Source organism: Nanorana parkeri, unplaced genomic scaffold, assembly GCF_000935625.1.
Source record: "Nanorana parkeri isolate BGI_ZX_2015 unplaced genomic scaffold, ASM93562v1 scaffold1364, whole genome shotgun sequence".
Classification (NCBI taxonomy): Eukaryota; Metazoa; Chordata; class Amphibia; order Anura; family Dicroglossidae; genus Nanorana; species Nanorana parkeri.
This window is the reverse complement of record NW_017307632.1, coordinates 278,398-296,246: the sequence shown is the minus strand read 5'-3', so window position 1 is coordinate 296,246 and position 17,849 is coordinate 278,398. Positions and strand designations below refer to the sequence as shown.

The 17,849-nt window shown below is 40.6% G+C and overlaps 1 protein-coding gene across 3 annotated transcripts; it reads right to left on the bottom strand.

The window, feature by feature from the left end:
• Window positions 1-1,729: 1,729 nt before the first annotated feature.
• PRIM1 (primase (DNA) subunit 1) lies at window positions 1,730-17,591 on the bottom strand. Of its 3 annotated transcripts, none has more exons than XM_018569599.1 (13): window positions 17,372-17,591; window positions 15,446-15,603; window positions 13,753-13,859; window positions 11,121-11,194; window positions 10,494-10,630; window positions 9,432-9,490; window positions 6,399-6,508; window positions 6,200-6,312; window positions 4,900-5,023; window positions 4,362-4,431; window positions 3,466-3,557; window positions 2,391-2,489; window positions 1,730-1,811 (listed from the first exon to the last, which is right to left on the bottom strand). In XM_018569599.1, exons 1-13 carry the CDS (start codon window positions 17,478-17,480, stop codon window positions 1,792-1,794), a joined length of 1,272 nt encoding a protein of 423 aa, XP_018425101.1. In that variant the 5' UTR covers window positions 17,481-17,591; the 3' UTR covers window positions 1,730-1,791. The 3 variants fall into 3 exon arrangements, with proteins under 3 accessions (XP_018425101.1, XP_018425103.1, XP_018425102.1); XM_018569601.1 differs by having other exon boundaries at window positions 4,900-5,011; XM_018569600.1 differs by having other exon boundaries at window positions 6,224-6,312.
• Between the last annotated feature and the right edge of the window lie 258 nt (window positions 17,592-17,849).

Sequence of the window (17,849 nt, the reverse complement as noted above, 5' to 3'; positions counted from 1 at the left end):
TGTATATAGGTATATGTGGGCTTAGTAACGCACTGGACTCTGGGCTTACCCGAGACCCCACCTGAGAGTGACCCTGCAGAGCACACCTTAGATCCTGCACAGCCCATCTGAGATTCTTTATGGAGGCCCTGCAGAGCCCACAGGTGGGCTGGTCGCCAGGGTCTCTTTCCCTGTACCTGCTCCCAACTCCTCTTATCTGCTGCTGCTGGGGCCTGGCCTCCTCCACCCCCACCCGTCACCTCTGCCATGCCGCCCCTGGTACAGCTGATACTCATGTAAGAGGCCCCCAGGCTGCCCAGACCCCCCACATGGGTACCGGCCGTACCCCCCTGATGGTGGTGTTCTATCAATGTTTGTGATTAGGTTACAATGTGTGACCAGTGATGTAGTCACACATCACCATTTTTTTGGCTGTGGAAATGTGTGACCACCAATAGGCAAGCATTCCAATGCTTTCTCAGCTGTTCCAGGGCAGATCAGCATCGCAAATTGTATGTGCAGGAGAACTGATCTGCCCTGGAACAGCTATTCGGTCCTGAAATGTCACTTCTATCCGACTTTGTGAGTGCGATCTCACATTCCACCCCACTCACAAAGTCGGATAGAATAATTTCAGGACCGAACAGCTATTCCAGGGCAGATCAGTTCTCCTGCACATACGATTTGCGATGCCGATCTGCCCTGGAACAGCTGAGAAAGGTTACATTGAAACGTTTTTTCCACGTCACCGGTCACACATTCCAACCTAGTCACAAACTTTGATAGAACAACGGCCCTGTCTAATCATTTAATCAGAGAAATAGATTATAATAGGCAACATTACAGTATAATGTTCACCCATTATAATCCACTTTTCTAATTAAATGAAATAACAGCACACAGTGTGCAGTTACACCCGTACCGAGGCCCTGGCAGTAGTTCCGCCCCTGGAAAGGGAGCCGCAGGATGAAAGAGCCACATGTGGCTCCGGAGCCGCAGGTTGCTGACCCATGCACTAGGTGAATGACTGTTGCAAGTTTGCTGGTTTCTGTAAGCAACACCACTACACAATACTAAGTGAGCTGTAGTGAATTGTCTAGTAGCATGAAATGTAATTCCATTACTGTGTTTATACATATAATTAAGCACAAGTACCAAACTATAATACAATTTATTTGTAAAAAACATACGTGATACAATTTACTTTTACAGGGTAATTTGTGATCCTTGTTCAGTAACACTAAAAACACAATTAGTTAATGCGCTTTCACTTCTTCATATCTTAACCAATTGGACAATCCGATGGACATTTTTTAAATTTTTAACTTTGGACATAAAAATCGCTGGCGTCTAAAAGGTGGCTTTAGACACTAGAAGGCGATCAGACGTACAGGCACAACCCAAGCATGTGGGGACATTTTCCAAGTGCATAAACTTCCACATCTGAATTGCCCAGGCATGCATGCCTATGGAGTATGGAGGGGTGCATCTGGACAGCTCTGGCAGTGTGATCTCTGGGGCAAAGGGAACAGTCAAACAAATTCATTCAACAAGGCCAGCTTCATCTCATGTGGCTATGGTAACCTGAGTCCATGTACTTCCAATATACAGATATTACTTTGCGAAGATCCTCAGAAGTAAGACTTATTAGACGAATTATAAACACAGTAACCCATAGCAACCAGCTTTCACCAGTTACTAATCTGTTTTATATAGGTTTCTGAACTCTTATTAAATAAGCCCAAATTGTACAAAGCATATCCCGATGTAAATCAGTCACGGATACGCAAACCGATGAGCATGCCGGAAATGTTAAAACTCCCGCTTCAGATCTAAATGGGGGAAAAAAAAAATAAAAAAATAAAGCTATATTTAAGTATGATGTATTCATAAACATCTCATTTCCAAATACAACATTTACCCCAGGTTGAGCGGTAAAGTTACACATACATCAAACGACACCATAGAAAATGTATGAATAAGTACACTGTGGGAAAATTGATGCTCCAAGTAAGACCATACTCCGTATCATGTAGCAAGGGAAGAAGCTGATCAAGCAGCAGGTGGCCAATATTCACGCTTAACACTAAACTGATTACCTGTACGGACATTTATAGCGCCGCATATTTCTAGATCAATATGGTTATTAGGAGTGGGATAGAACTTATGGAAATGTAATATAGAAATACATTTTATTTTTTTTTGTTAACCATAGATACCCTTTCAATCTGCTGCTGTATACTGGTCATAGGGGTACCAAAACAACTGACATTATTAAATATTACCTACTATATTCTGATGGTAAATGCTGGCAATATAGATAAGGAGTATCTAGTTTTAGATTCCAGCAAATCGGAAATGTATATTTTCCCTCACTTGAAAAGTATTAGAATTGATTGCCATTCACTTACCACTTTTCAGCAGTAGCTCTCCTTTTCGTGACTGATCGAGCTTGTCAAGAAATTGTTCAAACACCTTCACATATGGAGCAAGGCTTGTTCTTTTATAATCTAGTGAATATAAACAAAACTTGTATTTCAAATCTAAAGCTGATGTCTATGCAAAGAAAAAAAGAAAACTCCCCAGAGCCCCATCTAATGATGAATGGTGTGCCTCAAGAAACTAATATAATTACCTTTAAAACTCATTTATTTTAAGTAGACTTGGGGACAGAATAACTTCCCCATTGGGAAGATTACACGTCACTTCTTGATTAATTAATGGACAGTGATCATCAAGACAAGACCGAGACAGTAATAATAACCTTAGAGAGATTCTAAACCCTTCCTCCATTATACTGAAGCAGATGGGTTTTATTTATTTATTATTGGCATTTATATAGTGGCGAAAACTTATGCAGCGCTTTATATAGTGCACATCCACATCAGTTCCTGCCCTCAAGGAGCTTACAATCCAAGGTCCCTAACATACATACATACATGGGCCAATTTAGACAGGAGCCAATGGACCTTCCAGCATATCTTTGGAGTATAGGAGGAAACCCACACAAGCACAGTGAGAACATGCAAACTACATGCAGATAGTAAGCTGGCTGGAATTCCAACCAAGGACTCTCAGTGCTAACCACTATACTACAGCTGTCTGTCCTAGCTGGAGAGATCTCTGTTCACTTCCTGCCCTAACAGAAGTGAGGGGAAATCTCTCCAACTGAACACCAACATTCATGAGGGTAATTAAAGCCAATAAATTAGACCAATTCATATCCACCCATTTTTTATGATTGCAAGATGTTTGTATGTATTTGTAGAAGGCAAAATTATAGCTACCTATTTATTTACCTATAGATTATAATCTTTTAAAATACTGGACAGTATGTTTTGTAACACTCGACAGGTGCAGGAAAATGCTCTATATACACACATACAACTGAATTAGGAGAAGAGGAACTACATGTTTAGGTAGTTTTCATGCAATCATTCAAGGAGCACATTTTCAGGATTCATAAAACTTAATTTTCTTGGTTACCTCTTGTTCTGCGTTTAACTTCTGGCTCCTCATCACCAGGGCTATCCTGATCCTCTTTTATATTCACATTGTCCAACTCACTACATAGCAAGCTTAAGTCGAGAAGAAAAAAAAAAAAAAAGTTATTTTCCATGTCACAGCTCTGTCCCGTGCCTCCCGCAGTAACAGATCACGGCTGTAGTGATCTATTACTGGCTGACTGCAGCCAGCAGCAGGTTACTAATGGAACTGACCTGCTGCTGCACATCTGCATGGAGGGGCCTGGATTAGGTTTCCACTGACCAGGCCCAGTGAAAAAATATAAAATAAAGTATAGAAAAATAGAATATTCCACATATATATTTATATATTAAAAATAGTCCCTCCGATTAATCCCCAGCTCGCAACAATGCCATTGGGTGATCTGGATGACATTTGAGTTCATTGCGCAAACATGCAATGCTCACGTAAGTGAATGTAATGTCATTTACATTTTTAGCAATTGTCAACCCAACTTATTCTCATCTTAATATCATGCAAACACTGCGTTTGTCACAATGTATTGCTGAAAGGGGTAATAAAGCTTTCCTAAAGTAAATGCCTAAGTTCCCTTTGAGCTATACCATTCTGCCACGTTACATAAAAGTCACAGTAATGTGACATTTTAAATCAGTGGACTTTGTTGATTATATTTTGGGGTCAATATAGGGGTGTGCATTACATAAATGACTTATATGGTCTTATATGACTTATATGGTCTTGGATGTATAACTTTTTTATATTAGCACCTAGACACGAACAAGCAGTGCTGGTATAAGCCCGCTGCAAGGGTTATTATTTGTTTTTCCTGGAGTTCTTGCAATGCAAGGAGAGAATTTGGGATACCAACTCATTTTAGTGCCTTAACTGTTGCCTACCTTATTGTTGGAACTGCAAATGGATCAAACTGATCCAGCTTCTTGAAATCTATTGGTACAGAAATTCTTCCTGAAAGACAGATATGATACAATATAAAATTAATAAACTGCTGACAACCATTAACAGGAAAGACAAATCAAAATATTTCACATTGGTTTTACAGCGGCAGTCCAATCAAAATAAATATTTTGTTAGATGCTGTCGAGTTACTACATGACGTGACAAGTGTAGTACTGCATCTCTTGGGGACTTTGTTGGAAATATACTCTATACCCAGGTTCCTAGGTCGGCACACCTGCTGCAGCTATTATAAAGGGGTTCTCACTCTCCCTGTTGTAGTTCATATTATACTGAATCCAGCTAGAGGTTCTGAAATATGCAAGGTGGGCAGGAATAAAATCAACAATTAAAAATGATATATTTGAAGCCAGGGGCTGACTCAGTCCACTAAGCCCCATCTATAAATAATCATTGGACAGATCCTATAAAAATGAACCTATCTGTGAGAAGCATATAGTCTGCATTGTGCTCAATTACCTGTTTTAGGGTGAACACTGAAAGGGCTCTTTAACAAGTGATTAACACCTTTGCTCACATTCACATCCAATCGGGGATAGCAGTACTGTAACATGATCTCCTTAGCAGTACCCTTTTTAACATCCTATAAGATGAAGACAAGAGTAGATAGAAGTGTTTCAGTATTTGCAGTTACAATGCATTGCAGTGAGCTTCACGGCCCAAAAGGAACCTTATACCACTTTACCTTGCAAACACATTTTCAGCTTACAAACTGCAGGAAAAAAATGCCGTCTGACGACGGCAACACGCAGATAGGAGTCAGCCGTCCGTCCGTTTTTTTCTTAACGGGCGGATGGCAAGAGGTTAACTGTCCTTGGGGGAAATCTACACCTTTAGGTTACAGTTTTACCTGTTGGTACCACTTAGTTTAATGTGATACTGTGTATGTACTGCAGTATATTTAAATACCACTACGGTAGGTGTCACTGGTATGGTTATTGCATTCATGAATATCTGGCATGTGAGGAGGGTTTACATTTTTATACTCCCTCCTCCTAATTTGCCCGTCCCTCATCATTTTCTTTCCACACCCTCTTTTTTTCTGGTTTTGTAGGAGGGTGGGTGGATATGGAGGGAGGATTTAATTTTTTCCGCCCCACTTATTTTTTTCCCCACCTTACAATAGTTCAGCCTTCCCTCCCGTTTGCAAATGTGTCCGATGGGCAGATGAAGAATTATGTGCGTTTGGTGTCGTGAATCTCTTGCTCAAGCACTTATTGTATTTTGTGCATGCAAAGTTGGCAGACGCCACCACACACATGGCGAGCGGCAGGCCCAACGTGGTGTGTTTAAGGAGGGAGGGACCATGGCCAGTGACCTCATGGTGGGGACCCTGGACCCATTAGTGGATTATTAATCTATACAAGTCGTTTTGAGAGATAGATAGATAGATATATAGATCGAGATATATATAGCACCGAAATGGAAATTTTAAAACCAAAATAAAAATTGTCAGGCCGAAACCAAAAATTTTTTTTATATTAATTTTTATTTATTAATTTACTTTTTTATTAAATATTTCTTTTTTTTTACATTACTTTTAGGGGCTTCGGGGAAATATTAGGGGTCTAAACAGACCCCTGATATTTCCCTTTTAAAATAGAAAAAGAGATTGAGAATACAAAGTCCTCAATCTCTTTTTCTGTGTCCCCTGTTATCAATGAACAGGAATCCTCTATGAGTGTTCCTGTTCATTGATAACATGAGAACATTTCAAACAGCAGAACTGAAAAAAAGTGTCAATTTGAAAAGCAAGCGCATTTCCTGTATGATTGTTACATACCGGGGCGTTTAAACATTTCTTCAGTTTCTCCCATCGCTCAACTGAAGTACGTGCTTTCTGGAAATCTTTCTGCGCAAGCTCTCGGACTAGTGAGAACGTAGGTTAAGGATTTAATCTGATTTTTTTTTGGGATTAACAAACTGTTCAATAAGGAACGTTCAATGAAAAAGGATATCTTCTGGAACAAGTGCCAACACCTTGTCCCAGTTCTGCTTATTCTCCAAAATGTCCTGCCCCACCAAAGCATATTGTTCAAAATATTTCTCCACCACCATAATGGATTTCCTAGAAGACAAAACTAATATTACTTCATACAATGGAACAATTGGTACAGTTTACAGTGACTGGCATCATAAACAAAAAAGTCCCGTTAACAAGGATCTGACCATTCTAACATTGTTATCACTAATAAACCATTCTTTCCCACCAATTTGAAAATATATAAAATAGCTGAAATTCAAGAAACTAAGAAAAAAAAAAAAAAAAGGACCTGAGCTCAAAGTGAAGATATGCTACCTTTCATGGAACACCCAGAAACGTAAAGAACACTGGGCAGTTAAATGAATACATTTAAAAAAAAAAAATAACCCTTACAGCAGGGCTACCTCCACACTGCAAGGGTTAGGTGTGCATTTGGTTAAAAAACAAAAACATAACCCAATCCTCGGTCCTGCCTGGCTGCTAGAACTGTCCCGGCACCCTCTTCTTCCCTGGTCTCCTGCAGTCTAATGACCTGTGACATCAGTCTATTAGACATGAAGACACAGAGGGAGAGGGGCGAGCGGTGTAGCCCCACTGCAAAAGCTAATGTTTGAACTGTCTAGAAATCTTCTTTAATTGTGTGTAAGCAGTATTTCTGTCTTGATTTAATCTGGAAATGTAGCAGTGCATTTCCTAACACAAGACTGTATTCAGGCACTCCTTTTCTGTAGCCCAGCAGCCATATATCTGCAGTGTATGATCATCTAGGCACTGCTGCCTCTGACTGCTAATCATGCTAGATTTCAAGTGAGATTTGGCAATGTCACTACTGTGCTTCTCACTGTATACCAGAGGACCTGCAAGCTTGCTTCTGCTTCATTCGTTCTGTGGAACAGTGATTCTTCCAATTACTACCCTACCAGTCATCTGACCAGTTGTGATCTGTGGAAGGGGTGGCAGCTTTGGCATGAGGAGGCAACGCCCTAGATCACTACTTAGATGGCTGCCTTCACAAAGACACAGTGTGGTAAGTCAATAATGGGGAAAAGAGCCAGGGAGCCTATAGGCGACGAGTCCCATGTCTTCGGTTTGCCTTTTTTGGGCACAGCTTCCACAATTGTATATAACATGGGTACAAAAAATGAAAAAAAGGCCTCAGTCATGAAGGGGTTAAAAAGGGACCCTGCCACTAGTTTCAAAAACCAAATCCAACAGTTAACATTTTACTGTCCCATTGCCCACACCACCCAACCCTTTGGAGTTGAACCTTGCCGAAAGATCTAATATAGTTGACACTTGCAGGATTGTTGGATGACGGTGTCTTGAGCCTCCCTCTGCAGCACTATCCGCTGACAACTATGTCACTACAGGGTACAGTTGTGATGTAGAGGCTAGTGAAAGCAATCACAGAGTGGAGCAGGGGACCTGGCATCCAACATGCACCACATTAAAAGTAGGTGTAGGTTTCCTTAAATGTCTAATACACAAATACAGTAGGTTTAGCAAAAATTAGCAAATGCAAACAATGTATATTCAAAACTACACTCCTTCATGGCATAAAATACATGCAGACATTACAAAGCAGAAAATAGCACAAAGCTCTGCTAAAACTACAACTAGGGCTGCAACTAATGATTATTTTCATAATCGATTAGACGATTTTTTTTCCGATTAATCGGATTTAAAAAAAATTAAATATCATCCTTAAATTTAAGATAATACACAAATGTGTGTTACAAACGTTTACTTCAGAATAAAACTGCATGCACTGAACTGGAACGCACAGCATCGCGGTACCGTGCGTTCCAGTGCAGTCGATCACACTGTGGGTGGGAGGTGTGTTTGGGGTGCCATTGAAATGAATGGCACTGCCCGTTCTTCTCTAATCTTTCTCCTTTCTTTCTCTGTCTCTCTCCAACTGCCCTTCTTGGGCGCGATCTTTCATGGTTGACGTTTGCAGTGGTTCAGTGCGCTCTCTCACAGCACGAACGGCGGTCCTGTTATGCAGTGCCTCGCAAAGGAACAACTCCCTCTGTTTAACCCCGTCAGTTGGCCAGGCCCCTCAGTATTCGGGTGGAACCTGTCACTAACTTGAACAACTCGACGGGCGAGCCTATTGCACCAGCAATAACTATTATTGTGTTTAACTCTAGAGCAGTGCCTATCCCAACGCTTTATGTACTCCCATGCACTGCGTGCTGTACGTTGTAACCACATGTCTCCACTGTCTTAGCAAAAGTGTCATGTTACGTTAAAATCAATAAAAATCTTTGATTTAAAAAGAAATGAATGGCACTGCAATGCATCTCCCACAGCATAATTTGTCAGGCCGAAACCAACTTTTTTTCCCCCACCTTTTATAAAAAAATTTTTTGTAAATAATTGTTTTTTTAAGCACACGGTGGTTAAATAGCCTCAGCCAGGGAATGACAGCAGCCGGTGCAAGATTCTGCAGATGCCAGCTGAATGTAAATACAGCAGGTAGTGGGCTGGTGCAATAGCCAGTCTGCTATTGGCTATTTCAAATTGCAATAGCAGGCTAGCTACTGCACCCACCCACTGCTTGCTGTGACCTCCTCCCAGCTTGGAGGAGAGAGCCAGGGGATCCAACCAACTAATCGATAATAAGAATAGTTGACAACTATTATCATAATCAAATATTATTGCTTAATCGATTAGCTAGTTGCAGCCCTGACTACAGCTAAAGCGGAAAAAAATAAAGCAATATGCAGAAGATGTCCAGATTTTAGCCTTGCACTTGACAAAATGTTTACTAAAGTAAAGTTCCAACTAGATAACATGAGACAAGAACATTTTGTGTCTAGGGGGAAAGCTTGCGTCTTTCATTTTAAAGCAGATACATAGCCGTAGTTACATAATTCAACAATTTTGACACAGAAATTACCTAAAACCTTACAAATATATTTAAAAAAGTTATTACAAAAAAAGAAAAATCAAAACACATGCAGTTAAACAAATGGCAGCATCAATAGCTAGTAAAACGTACTTTATAAATGGGTGAATGGGATCGAAGAGCTGAACCTTCTTTATGGTCTCTTCACCTCCCTAAAGAGATAATTAAATATCACAAAAAGAAAGTCACAGAAAGCCATAAATTAGCAGCAACACACATTTTACTATCATGCACAAGGGTGGCTCCAAAGGAACCTTGCAAAATAAAAGAGCCACCCTAGAACAGAATATTAGGCCAGTGCTCAGGGGATTAGCTGAATCTAGGGGGAAACAAAAAACCTTTTAACATCAGGGAGCAGCATTTACTGTAAGTGAGTTAATCAGCATCTAAAAAACATTTCAACTTTAATATCATTTTAAGGTAAACACCTAAATAACAACAAGGTTTGTGCTCACTGAAAACATGCTATACTTTAACTCTAAAGGAGGCCATTGGAAATGCAAGACCACAGTAAGGCCTCTTTCACGCGTCTATTTCAATCAGGCATTAGAGAAGTATTTTTAAAGCGTCTCTGCGGGACAAAGCAATTTAACTAATCGATTTTGAAAATAATCGTTAGCTGCAGCTCTACAGTTAACACATGGGCGTTAGCGTTGTAACAAAAATAGAGTGCATGCCGCTGGACAAATGCCTCTACTAAAGTACCAAAGCTGGTCACTTCCCCTTCACTCCCCTACTTGCAGGACATTTTGCAAGCATTTTTGACGCCTCCGTAATGCCTTGAAAATGCCTGCTGAATGCCTTAACACTATAGGCGTGGTAATCAGCATTGCTCTTTTATTAAATTCTCAACGCACATGTGAAAGAACCCTAAACTGTCAGAGATCTGATTGGCTTGGCCAAGCCGAGTGCACGTGTTTAGGAAACAAAAAGAGAAGTAGGAAAATGGTCCTGGCTCCACATGTCTCGAAAGATAACAGTAACCTTTTTTTTTTTTGGAATGTGGTTGTCCAGCACGTATCTGCCAACACTACAGAGATGCATCTTTGCCTAATCTGACTTTATTCATATCTACGGCCATTTTAGGCTAACTAATCTGAGAAACAAATTTCCAATTGCAACCGTGGCTACAGATGATCACAATATATACTCTACCTTCACCACACTCAAATATTCTGCTACAGCAGATCTTTCAGCCTGGGAGAGCTTCCTGGCAGCCTCATCACACACCCAGCAATGGACTCCTCTTCTGCCTGAGTATACCCATAATCGATGACGGAACCCAAAATCATCTAAAAAAAAAACAAAAACATAGAATTATAGCAATTAGAAGAAAAAGTTTCCACGTTAATAAGCAACCAATTGTTTTGAATACAAATGTAGCTTTCTTCTAAGTGTACACATTAAAACACTTATTTTATTTGTTTTACAAACATTTAATACAGGACACTATGGATTAGCTAAAAACGACAGGACACCAATGCCTGCTTTGTGGCTCAGTTTGATGGACTGAAAACTTAGACTGAGCCCTAAGAGAAAGCATTTCAACAGGCTATAAACACACACACACATACCTGTATAATAGAATATGTGGTTGATCAGTTGTATTACCAAAAATATAGAACTGCTAAAACCAAAAACAACCCCCCACATATAGCACAGTGTATATATTTTAAGGTGATGCAAGGAGCAGTGTGTAAAATACAGTAATACTCAAAACATGTTTACTTATCCGTCTACTGTAAAACATCTTGCATCAGACAAGACTACTTATGTGCTTACCTGCTAGTGCTCTATCCAGGATTCGCATGGCAATGGTCATCAGAGTCCAGCACTTATTGCATATATCTGCAGAACTGGAACACCAGAAAGCCGGTTAAGGTATATAACTGATCATTAAAGTAAAAGTCACCTCAAAATGGTCGTTGTGACAAACATTAAATGATGATCTCCAACATCTGCGTTCAATGTAAGATTGCAAAAGTTGGTGCAAGTCTGTCCACAACAGGGTGGATTTTAAAGTACTTTTCTTCACAAACCTAGTAAGCAAATATGTACTGCTGTACCCGAATATCATGTTATCTAAAGCTCAGTACTGCACAGTCATTGCAATGCTACACAGTGGGATTTACCAAGTAAAGGTTGTATACTTAGCAAACTGTATGTTAATAAATACGGTAAATCTGTAATGACTTTGAAATATCAAACCATGCGCAAGGGAACTTACCAGTTTTTTTGCCATCATCATAAGATAAGATTGTATTACGCTGTGACCTGCATGCAATGCCAAATAGTTTATCTCAAACCACTCTTAAGATGGCCATACACTTATAGATAGAAAATCTGCAGATTTTCTATGGTCAGATGGAAAAAGTGCAACAGATTCCTCCATTTATGCTAAACTGTGTGGATGGAGGAATCTCCCGCTGGGCCAAGCTTTAGTATCTTGCTAGTCGGCCTCAATGGCTCTCAAAATACCTGATCAAAGTCTGCATCCAATCAGAAGATAAAAAAACAATTGCATTTTAATGTGTATTGTTTAGACTATTGCGGGGAACGAATGGTACAAAACCGCGCGTCCCGCAAAATAGTCCAAGCACGATTTCAGGGGCAGATTTCGCACATTCACTGCTATAGTATAGCCGCAAACGCGCGGAATCCGCAAGTATGTTAAATCTTGGGTGGTTTTGCTACGCATGATTTACCATACGGAAACCGATGCTGCTATGTGTGAATGGAGCCTAAGAACAAAGCCCTGTGGTACTCCCGTACTCACGATAGTACTGGCCGAGACACGATCGCTCACTATCACCATTTGCAGCCTGTTTATCAAAAAATCCCTAATCCACAAAAATAATGCAGTATCAAGATTTAATTCCAGCACTTTCCTATACAATTTATTAGGATCTAGGATATTAAAGGCAGAACTAAAATCTACAAATAGTACCTTCACATAAGTGACCAGGGGCTGCATGAAGTGCCAAGGAAACTGCAACTGCCATTGGTCAAATCCAGGAGGCAAGCTGGCCTTGATATAATCCTGCACGATTCTTTCAAAGCATTTCATAACTACCAATGTGAATGTAATCTGCCATTGATCATTTAACCATGTGATAACTAAACATCTCAAGTATAGGTTTAATAACAGTTGTTTTAAACCTATTGGGCACTTTGCGCTACAGCAACGACAAGTTAAAAATCTCAGTCAGTACCACAGATAACTGACTAGCACAGGCCTTTAATAAGTTTGGCCGTGATGCTTTCCCAACATCAGTCATCTGCAATATCCGCTTTAACTGACATTTCCGCAAACCGCAGGAGGTATATTCGACCACATCCTGATTCTCAAAAATATCCCATGCAGTATCCTCAAAACTAGGTATGTCCTGATACTAGTATACCAGGCATTTCCACGAGTACTTGTGGGGACCTCGGCAGCCTGCTGGGGACCTGCATGTAGCCGCCCATGGCAGTGCCTGTCTGGTTGTAGATCTCCTCCACCTTCCACAGCCTCACCAGCACAGTACAGCCACCGGCACACTCCACAGCATAGGAACTGCTGAAAAAGCCCTGCAGAGATCCACATGTCGCCTGGGTGAGATCGCACGCAACCTAGTGAGATGTATTCTGCTGTGGGGGCATGTATTCTGCTCTGGTGACATCTGTATTCGTTTCTGGTGACATCTTTAGTTCACTCTGGTGAGAAACTGCCCTAAAATCATCAGTCTGTGTTGTTTTAGAAAAAATTTCACATACCGTATCCCTTTAAGAAAAAGTAGCGGTAATTGGTATCAGCAAGTACTTGGTCTTAAAGTGGCATCGGGACAGTCCTACTCCATAATAATAAAAAAAAAAAAAAAAGTCCTTCAATGAAGACACGGCCTCCTCGCTGCACACCTGTACTGTCTTTATACAGGGTTCAATCCTTTTAACTAAAGGTTCATATATTGGCACCGAAACCAAAGACCTATGATCCAACCGAGGTGAGGAGAAGGCATGGCCCATAAAGTCCAGAAATATTTGTGTACGCTTGATCGAGTCTTACTCTTCCTAGTTTTAATATCAACATTGTTATGCTTGTCCTAAAGATCCGAGCTCCTAATCTCTCCTCTAAAAACTAAATGCAAAACTAAGAGCTGCTGTGTACAGCATTCCAGTGGAGGGATTGGAAGTGGTTATTAACACTTGAATGAGCGCTTTATGACAATTTTCTTTATAATGGTCTACCCTATCTGGTCAGTGTTATTGGTGTCGCACACGGATGGGGAGAGTTGTCACCTCAAGCAGAATATGTGCAGCTGAGAGACTTGTTGCACTGTATGGATCACAGAATACACCTATGAACATGGCTCAAATTTATGTTTTTTTAATTGTGGTATCACAGTTTTGTAAAACAGGAGAAAATAGCATTTACCTGCAGCATCTCCGAACATCATCGTAATCTGTCATATCAATATCAAACACCAACTCCTTCTCTTGTGCTTGAAATGTACCCGATTTCACAGAGTTGTGCATGCTGGGCTGTGGAGAGCAATTCAAAAACCTATATTTACATATGAATTTAAACTTGTCCGTACACACACACACACACACACACACACACACACACACACACACACACACACACACTTTTTAACCAAGGACCAATGCATATACAGCTATTGATATTAGAAAGCTAAATGGATTGTATTAGTGTTATAAAAGGAATGAAACTTCTCACACAGAGATATCAGCATATCAAGCATCTACATTAATGCTTACAGGGATGCGAGACATGTCACAATCACCAATTATATATTCATAAAAAGACATCTCCTTAGACTTCCATACAGCCAAGACCCACATGACACAGGTGAGTACTAAAGAGAGTGATGGGGGAGCAAAAAACTGTCTGTAGCAAAGCAGAAAGTGCCAAACAAGACACATTTTGTAAACTTTTATAAGAAAATTATCGTAATAGAGAAACTCCGAGGATGACACTGCTGACCTCTCTGAAAATGCTAGTTTCCTGGCTGCTCTGTTTGCTTCAGTGCTTTTAGTCACTGATGGAGATAAGGCCTTCTGATTTTCCCATTCTACATACTTGTCTAGGTCATCAACTGAAACAGAACTGAAGACAGAGCACTGCAGCCAGACAACTATCAGACTATATGACCTCACCATGTGATACTGCCGATTGGCCCATGGAGTGCATCACATGCTTCTTTATACCTGAAAGTACCAAGCATTTCCTTTGTCTCCCAGAGCTTATTAGAGGAGTTAAGGAATAGTATATTTAAGTTTTGGCTTTAAAAGGCAGTTCCACTTAGCAGCCAAATTGTTATACCTACGTTATTTTTTTATCCCATTTGCATAAAATTACTTACAAAATATTGAAAAATTGCTGCTTTCAAAAAGGGATTTTCTCTTGCTTAGCTAGATTCCCCCCTATTTATGGTAAGGAGGGGGCTGTGGAGTTAATGTTTACCATGGTGAACCCTATCTGTACTGTGCTGGAAGATCTCATTATCAATTGTAAACTAGATTTGAACACTGTCTATCATAAAGGGTTAAATATCTAGAAGCTTGTATGTTAATGGAAGGAAACCCAGTTTGTCCCTGGTTTTGCTATGGGGACAGACTCCTTTTCAAATGATTAATAATAATGCAATAATGCATAGTAGCTTGCGATGTGTAGAGGGACATACTGTATCTAAAAGTAAGAGCTATTTCTTTTACATTTTAGGTATCCTGTGTGATTGGAAACACAAACATATAATAGGGTTTTCCCAAATTTGATTGAAAACATCGAATATTGTATCTCTCTGCATTTCAGAACTTAAATACACTATCAATATATAATACACTTATAGTAACAGATTGTTTCCTAAAAATGTTGCTCAAGAGTGCCCTCATCATGTGTATATTAGAAGGCAGAAAGGTAAAGTGGCATTACAATAAATGAATGTAAAGAACAAATTAGCGAGAGAGCTAGAATAAAAACAGACAAAAAAACATGTAATCATCCAAAATAAACAGCAAGATAAATCAATAAGTTGTAAAAGAGAAATGTTGTGAAGTTACATAAAGATGAAGAGTATATCCTGCATAGCTGTTACAGTGGTCACCTTGTGGGAGTACACGGCTCCAATGTCGATTTTGTAAGGATTCATCTTCTGCATTTCTTTCTCCAGCTCGCTCTGGTTGTTGAAGGACTGATATCGTACATATATGTCATCTTTTAGGGTGAAGCTGAACTCTCGGTGCACAAAGTAGTTTTTCACAACTGAAAGAACACCCAGAAAAAGGTCAATCAACTTCTTTAAAAAAAAATAAGTATCAGTTTTTCCTGGTTATACTACTTGACCCCCTGCCTCCAAAAATAGCACAAACCTCCAGGACATTTTGTGAGTAGATCTGTCACATTGTTAGCACATGTAGTATAAGCAGGACCAGTTCAAACCTTGGTAGAAAATATATTTGCAGACAAGTAGAAGTGCATTGGAATCTCTGTCAGAATTCTGTTGCAACTTCAAGGAATACATATTTGACGAGGTTCCAATTCTCTACTCCACTGAAAAGCTGTTATCTTATCGTCATTTCCTTTTTATGATATTAATGCCCAACTCTGGGCACAATAATTATACTGGAGTTCAGCAAGTTTAACACTGACTTTGCTGTAAAATCACCAGCTGCCATAACCAGCACTGCCTTTTCCCCGCAAATCATCACTTATATCTGTTGATGGAAGGCTATAGTGCTGCAGGATTCATAGAGCTTTGTACTGAGGTCGCATCTTCATCCCCCCTTCCCCCATGCTGCTTTAAGGACTTACCTTAAATGATGCGTCTTAATCCGATCATCTTCTTTCTTCCACTTGTTTTCAGGAGTCCCTCCAGCGCTGGTGCTGGTCTCCAATTCATCGCAGGCTGCTGTGTGTTCTGTGTCCCACGGTGTCTGTCCGATGTGCATGCTCCCTTCTGCGTGCATTCATTTTCACTGCGTCTCTCCCCTCTGGTGATATGAACTGCACATGCGCCTGCACTCATCCTCCTGCACAGCCGTTCGGAAGCTGTGTTCTACAGCCGGGAGCAAGCAGCACAGACACAGGTAAGTTCTTACCTATTTGGTAACTTTATTTTTTCTTAAATGTGACAAATGTTTTTGCATATATCTACGGCTTGCTATTTATGTGAAACAAAATTAGACTTTAATGTCACTTTAATGCAACTACAATGCGATAAAAGTGGACATGCATCACAATACACAGATGGCTCACGTGTGGGCATTGTGTTGAGTGTATGTATAAAGTCACTTGCACTCCAATAGAATTTCAAGTCAAAAACGGTTTATTGACTCGATTGCTATCACATCATATAGCGACGTTTCGGAACAACAGCGGTTTCTTCTTCAGGCAAACATCTGCAGTTACTTTGGCAGCCCCACCCATCTCTAGGGGTATTATTTGGTCAGGAGTGCGATGGGTACACTGGATTTTGGGAATTGTGTTGAGGTGACAAACATGAATGGTAAAGGGAGTGAATCGTATAGAAGTGTCCTCATTTAACATTAGATAAAACTAATTGAGATTGTACCCTACATGGACAGCTTTTCTCATCCCACTCCGTCCACAGACAACAATGTTTTAGCCGGAGTCGGGCTTTAGGAACATTCACTGAAAGTTCTGCTCACAAAGGGCAGACTTTTCCTGTAAACCTCAGACAGAATACAATGCAAAGTCACCAGTGCTGAGGAATGACATGAGATACACACAGAATATCAGCGCACACAACGGTCGCCCACAAACACAATTACCAACAAGAAACCTGTAAAGACTAGATAATGCTAAAAAGTGATCAAATAGAATTTTAGGAGAACAATGCATACAGGAGTGAGTACAACTATAACAGGACTGATTTACATGTAGTGCAGAGCTTGACATGTAGAAAGCAGCGATAGAGAACAGTCAGCAGAGATCTGTGCTTTCATGTGAAGAGATCAGAGGGCCATGCACATGACAATAGTATGACAGACGACCCCCATTATGTGCTCACCGCCCCCGTAGCTGAGCCATCTGTAGTACTGGTAGAAGGGGAAGAGCCTCCGGTAGTAGAGAGGCAACAGGTCCGGCAGGCCGGCGGAATCATACACCGACAAGTCCATGACGTGACACAGAGCAACTCGGGAGCCTGACAGCAACAACACAAAGTGCGCGGGAAAAGAACAACCAATCACAACACCGAACTCCCCACACTACGTCACCGCCATAACCGGCCAGTGTGCCCGAGCCCCGTGCGTCACTTCCGGCGGCGTGGGCGGAGTCACAGAGCGAGTTCTTGGTGGTGGCGTGGGCGGGGCTTGTGTGGTCTCTGGAAGAGTATAGTAGTCAGTTGCCATGTGACAATGAGACGGAAGTGGTTGTTATGGATTCATAAAAAGAACCAGCTGCCCTTATTTAGTACCACGATATTGAAGTGATCGTGTGAATAGCCCATGCAGGATAAAGTAACAGGTTTTCTTATATATAGAGAA

What these genes read in the sequence shown, in the direction of transcription:
- PRIM1 (XM_018569599.1), bottom strand. Translation starts at nt 17,480, where the DNA reads ATGGACTTGTCGGTGTATGATTCCGCCGGCCTGCCGGACCTGTTGCCT. An exon ending in ATGGCTCAGCTACGGGGGCG is followed by an intron (nt 15,604 to 17,371) that starts GTGAGCACATAA and finishes GTGTTCTTTCAG; the next exon opens with TTGTGAAAAACTACTTTGTG. An exon ending in GTTGGCACTTGTTCCAGAAG is followed by an intron (nt 6,313 to 6,398) that starts ATATCCTTTTTC and finishes CTACGTTCTCAC; the next exon opens with TAGTCCGAGAGCTTGCGCAG.